Source organism: Hypanus sabinus, chromosome 10 (genome assembly GCF_030144855.1).
Source record: "Hypanus sabinus isolate sHypSab1 chromosome 10, sHypSab1.hap1, whole genome shotgun sequence".
Lineage (NCBI taxonomy): Eukaryota > Metazoa > Chordata > Chondrichthyes > Myliobatiformes > Dasyatidae > Hypanus > Hypanus sabinus.
This window is the reverse complement of record NC_082715.1, coordinates 145,021,357-145,027,687: the sequence shown is the minus strand read 5'-3', so window position 1 is coordinate 145,027,687 and position 6,331 is coordinate 145,021,357. Positions and strand designations below refer to the sequence as shown.

General features: G+C 41.5%; 1 protein-coding gene across 1 annotated transcript; it reads right to left on the bottom strand.

The window, feature by feature from the left end:
- Positions 1 to 297: 297 nt before the first annotated feature.
- Positions 298 to 4,982, bottom strand: LOC132400366 (immunoglobulin lambda-1 light chain-like). Its single transcript, XM_059981314.1, has 3 exons — positions 4,858 to 4,982; positions 4,419 to 4,769; positions 298 to 794 (listed from the first exon to the last, which is right to left on the bottom strand). Exons 1-3 carry the CDS (start codon positions 4,904 to 4,906, stop codon positions 472 to 474), a joined length of 723 nt encoding a protein of 240 aa, XP_059837297.1. The 5' UTR covers positions 4,907 to 4,982; the 3' UTR covers positions 298 to 471.
- Positions 4,983 to 6,331: the final 1,349 nt, after the last annotated feature.

The window sequence follows — 6,331 nt, the reverse complement described above, 5'->3', positions numbered from 1 at the left end:
AATACAACGCTAAAACTGGAAATCGAACATGCCGACGATGTTCAAATAAAGGCAGTATCAGGATTTCTTTTACTGTGTATGTAAATTTCGCTGACAAGTAATTACACCACTTATCCTGATGTAGCCATAGTGAATACGATTTCTTCAGTAGGAAAACCTACCGAATAGCTAGTACAACGTTTAAGCGACGTTGTCTATTTTACTTCCTCGAATGTCAAAGTTTGATCATCTTCACTATCTTTGCAAGCTTTTGAAAAATTATGCTGTTGTCGGACATATTGATCAAGGCAAAACGGACGCAGTAGATCGGGTAGATTTTAATTACTTTGGGATAATATTACATGCATGATATTAATTTAAATGTTTATTTTCTCCGGGTTGAAAAATGTGTCAGCTACAATCGAAAGTTTAACATCAGTACATGAAATTCATTTGTTTTATTTTAAAGAAACAGCGTCTAAACATATTGTATTACAGACAGCTGGATCGCGCGATGTTTGTTTGAAATGGGGTTGCCTGAGACTCGTGTTTAACCACGCAGGAGTAACGCTCGTGTGAGTTCCAGTCTGAGGCTGGCAGAGTCAGGTAACTGCTCGCACTGAACGTGTTGTCGGCGTCCTGCTGGATCCGGCTGGTCTCAACGCCATTCCTTCTCGTACTGCCGTCCACAGTCCACTCGATATTCACAGCGGCCGGATTAAACCCGCTCACTAAACACACCAGGGTGGCGGTGCCCTGTCCCCGAATTTCTTCCGCAGACGGTCGAAGGACGGATACGGCGGGTTTTCGCGGACCTGTAGAGAGAAAGAAGTGCAGGGAAATTAGTTATTAATTGTTATAAATTGGAATCAATCTTTGCCTTCTTTCAACGATTTTACAACCATAAAAGTCAGAACGCATGAGAACCTGGGCGTTTTGATCTTCCACAAACGCAATAAAGGCAATATACATCATGAACATTAGAAATAACTCCAAAGTAAAGGAAAGAGAGGATTTCTCATAACAGCAAAATTCAAAGCAATAAAATAACAAATTTCGATGGAATGGCAAAAGAAAACCCGACTGGAGAAGCTTCGCTGACAGAAACCTCTATTCGTGAAATATTCTCTAATATACGTAAGATATACTTTATATATCCCATGATACACCGATCCAATCTGATGTAACTGTGCTATAGTTAATATCGTGACAGATTTTTGCCATGGTCCATGGTGTTAAATCGTAAAGACATGAATCACAGAACCAGTAAGAAACCCCGAAAGAGATATGGCAAAGCACGTGGCAAAACTCCGAAATGTCGTCGCAGCTATTCACGTAAAAAGCAAGAGAGATGGCGGTGGATTTGATTGACATACTGTGCCTTTGTCTCCTCTCGGAGATGCCAGAATTCGCCGCAGTAAAGGAGAATTGTGAATGGCTAAAAATCATGGAAATATTGTAATGGGAATAAATAATGGCAGTTAAAGTTTTATACTTGGATATTTTAGTTTTTAGTCCAACAATTAATTCCGAAAGTGTTGTTTGGACCGGGGTGATACACACTGAAGGAAAACCCGATAACAATTCTCAGATGTTTATGAAATCCAGAAGATGTGGACATCTGAGTCAAAGTATTCATCATCATTTTTTTTCAATGATTTGAAAAGTCGAACCCATTCACACAATAAGATATCAAGACTACAGAACTGAATTTACAAAGAAATTGTTTTACGGTAGTATCTCGGAGGAAAACGCAGCGAAAAGTCCGAAATGCTAAGGAGCGATTTTCCAGTGTTTCACACCTCAGAGTTGTTATTCAAGGAAAAATCACTTAGTACAGTAATGATCAAGTATCCAAATATAAGATATCCAGTGGCCATGCAGAACCGGGGAGTTTGAAATGTAAACAAAACAGGTGGGCTGAGTGATAATTTGATATCAAACCTGAGACATTTACACGGAGACGGCGCAGAAGTTCAAACACACTGGTGAGGCCGAGGTGGGCTTTGGGGTGGCGTCTTGCTGAAGGCAAATTGGGTAGAAGTTTGAACTGAGCACCAGAATCTTGATGACTTCCGGTTAATAGGTATAGAACAAGAGGAGCGCAAGTAACGTGAAAAGATCAAGTTGAGCAAACAAAGATCGAAATTAGGCCAAAATGGAAGTTAAACATAAGTGATAGTAGTTGCTATGACAAGGGAGAAGGAGCTTGGGAGGCTGAAAGATCTGAGGTTAGATAAGTCGACAAACTAGATGGACTACACTCCAGGATTCTGAAGGCGGTAGCTGGATAGATTAGACAGGCATTAGTAACGAGCTTTCAAGAATGGGCCAATGGGTCCGGTGTACTGGAAAATCACAAATATTACTCCACACTCTGAGAAGAGAGAGATGCAAAATGCAAGAAATTATGGGCCAATTGGTCTATTAATTTCTTAGTAAACATACTGATGTTTATTCGAAATATAAACACATTGAGATTGCTAGAATCCATTAGTAAGGAGGAAATTTCTAGGTACTTGGTAGCATCCGTTAAAATAAGCCGTGATCAGCATGGTTCCCTTAAGGGGTAATTTAGTTGACAAATCTGCTGAGATTCCTTGAGAAAATACGAGGTAGGATATACAAATACGAATCAGTGGATGTTATTGGATTTTCAGAAGACCATTGACAAAGTGTCACACATCAGGCTGCTTAACACGATAAGAGCATAAGCTATCACAGGGATAGACGGAGCATTTGCTGACTGGCAGGAGAAAAGCATGAGGATAATCTGTTCTGGTTGGCTACCGGTGACTAGTGGTGTTCTGCAAGGATCGGTGTTGAGTCTGCTACGTTTCATGCTGGAAGGTAATGATCTGAACGACGGGATGTATGGATTTGTGGCCAGGTTTGCGGATGATGCAAAGACAGGTGGAGGAGTAGACAGTGTTGAGGCAGTAGGAGTCTGCGGAATGATCTTGACGGATCAGGTGAACGGACAAAGAATTGACAGATGGAGTTTAGTGTAGCAAATTGTATGGTCGTGGACGATGGTAGAAGGAATAAAGGCACAGACTCCTAAATGGGGACCGAATTAAGAAGTCAGAGGTACAAGGAGACCTGAAAGTCATCCTGCAGGGTTCCCAAAATGTTAACCTGCAGGCAATACCAAGCTTAGTATTTATTTCGAGATGAGCAGTCTATAAAAGAAAAGATTAATTTCTAATGTTTTAAAAGACAATAGCCAGAGAAGATGTAGACCATTGTAAGCAGTTTTGGGCCAAATATCTCAGAAAAGATGTGCGTGCTGGCATTGGAGAGGGACGAAAGAAAAAATCCTGACAATGAAAGAGTTAAAGTATAAGGATCATTTGATGGTCCTGGGCTTGTACACGCTGGATTTCAGAAGAAAGGTGGCGGGGGGGGGGGGTGGTGCGGGGGGAGGATGAAGTCTCATTTTAACCTACCGAATACTGAAAGAGCTAGATTGAGTGGAAGTGGGAGAATGCTCCCTACAGTGTGAGAGGCTAAAACTGAGAGAAAATCGTTTGAATATAACGATAGCCCTTTAGAGCAGAGATGAGGAGAATTTGATTTATCCGTAAAGTGGTAAATCTGTAGAATTTATTCCCAAAGGATGCTGCGGAGAAATTTTGGGGAAATTTAAAACTGTGTTTATAGTCTCTTGATTAGCAACGGCTTCAAAGGTTATGGAGAGAGGTCAGGGGAATGAGCTTGAGAGAAAAATATACCAGCGATGATCAAATGACGCAGCAGATTCATGGGGTCGAATTCTGTTCCTAGGTTTTACTGTCTTAATGAAATAGAAGTTCTCTATCGTAATTCGGTAACATTCACAGCTCGGCTCTTGCCCCCATTAAGCTTCAGGTTCAGAATAAATTCTATCGTCAGTCAACTGTGAAGATGTATACGGTCAAACATAACAACGCTTTAGGAGACCAAGGTGCACAACACAATACACACAAACTAAAGTAATACTAGCAGAAATAAATTATAAAAAACTAACAGAAATTATTCCAGACGATTGGTATTCGGATCATTTATATAGTAACTTCCGGGCTCTAAACTCGACTACAACTCGGTTGTCTAGTGCAAAAGCTCATGCTGGGAATATATTTTAATACATTTGTTCCCTGGGAAACTTTTAAGAAACACTTGCTAGCAGCACGAAGCATTTATTCACGAAGCTATTTTAAAAATGTCATGGCAATGAACTCAGATTGTTTTGAAGATACTTTTCAGCTAAATTAAGTAACTACCAAGCAAACAGGATGCATATGTGTTAGTTTTCTGCCTGCGGTATTGGAAAACTAATGAGAGGCTGACTGTAAATCAGATCGAAGCATTAGGATTGATAATATTATTCCAAGGGTCAAACAAAAAAAAAACCCAAACAAAATCAAAAGGTGATTAGACCCCAACAATTATTTACTTACTGTTGAAATTCAGTTTGGTTTCTGTCCCAAAGATGAATATGTCGTTGCTGTCGTCCCAGACACCACAGTAATAATCGGCGGCGTCCTGCCATTGCACGCTGGTAATGGTTAAATGCATTTGGTTGTGCGATGAGTCTACGGAACCGGTGAATCGATCTGGAATTCCCGATCCTCTCGTGGAGCTTTCATACCACACAAAAACTGGGGCGCTGCCGGGTTTCTGCATGTACCAGCTCGTGTAGTAGCTGTCGATGCTGTCCCCTGACATGGTACAAGTGATTTTCACGGTTCTACCCGGAGATGACGATACGGACGGAGACTGAGGAGTCAAAGTTATCACCGCGTTTGCAGCTGGCGAAAATAACAAACAATTATTTAAAACCCTTAGGTAAAAAAGATAACATAAAGGACAGTATAAAGGATTAAGTATTCTACTTACTGAACAAACAGGACACAAGCGCGGCAAGAACCAGGACACATTTAGCCATGGTGAAGCTGATAAGAATCAGAAGTCAAAGGCTTTCGGACACAAGTCCTGTTCAGTGCTTTCGAAGCTGCTCCTTAAGAACTGTGGAAGACTGCAAATCACTGAAATATATATATTCATGTAAATCTCTACTCCCGAATGAATTGGATCTTGATTTCAGGAAATGGGCGGGGCAACTATGTAAACGATGCTGGGGTCGAGAGTGTTGAGAATTTCAAGTTCAGTGTAGTGGACGCCACCAACAACCTATCCTGGGCCAACCACGTAGATATCACGGCAAAGAGCGCTCACTAGCGCTCTAACTTTGACTCAACAATTTTTATCGATGAATTCTGTCTGGATGCATCACGGCTGGGTCTGGTGTCTGCTCTGCTGGTAATTGAAATAAACTAAAGAGAGTTGCGCATTGAGCTCAGCACATCACGGAAGCCAACTCCCCTCCATGGGTTCTGTGTACATTGTCGCTGCCTCGGCAAAACAGCCAATATAGGCAAAGACCTCATCCGTCACGGACATTCTCTCTCCTCCCCCATCCCACCGGGCAGAAGATCCAAAAGCCTTAAAGGCACAGACCACCATGCTCAAAGACAGCGTCTGTCTCGGTGTTACGTGACCACTAAATGTTTCCCTACTGTGATCAGATAGACTCTTGGCCTGACAATCTATGTCGTTATGCCCTTCAACCTTTCTGCCTAACTGTCCTGCACTTTCCCTGTAACTTTAACACTTCATTCTGCTCGTGTGTTCTGTCTCAATGCACTGATGAACTGATCTGCATGAAAAACAGTTTGTTCTCTGCACCTCGGTACATGTGACAACATTTAAGCAATTTGAAAATTTACCAATTTATGACCGATTCACAGTTTCACTGTCACTGACCCAAACTCCACCCCCCACATACAAATGCATCGGGGGAACATAAACGAACATAAATCAAAATGGGGCGAAGCAGCTGAAGTACTGTGGGCTTGAGGTTGCCATAGGCGGGAATATCTCACAGGAGAAGGATTGCATCTGACCAGAAATACGAAGCGATTAACTGACAACAGACGAACAATAAGATTAGCTTACAACGAATTGATTATTGCGAGAATACAGAAATGTTATAAGGAAAGCTGAGAAGGAATTTGAGTCGAGTCTCTGAGGCGTATCCACTTGTTATTTACCAAATATAACTCGGAAATTCACCCTCATGTTTCTGCTATGTTGCACCCTTGTCTCCGAAGCGGAAAGTATCATCAATACAATTCACAGAATATTGTGTTAAACTGGTGGAGTAAAAACATTCCCGTGTTGCATGTTATACGCTTATAACATCAATGTAAAACGCCGTGAGGATTAATTACCAAAATGCATTTAAAGTGTTGGCTGCACGGATGAGATGAAGGGCCTGTGATGGTAGACAGACAATGCAACTGTTTGGCAT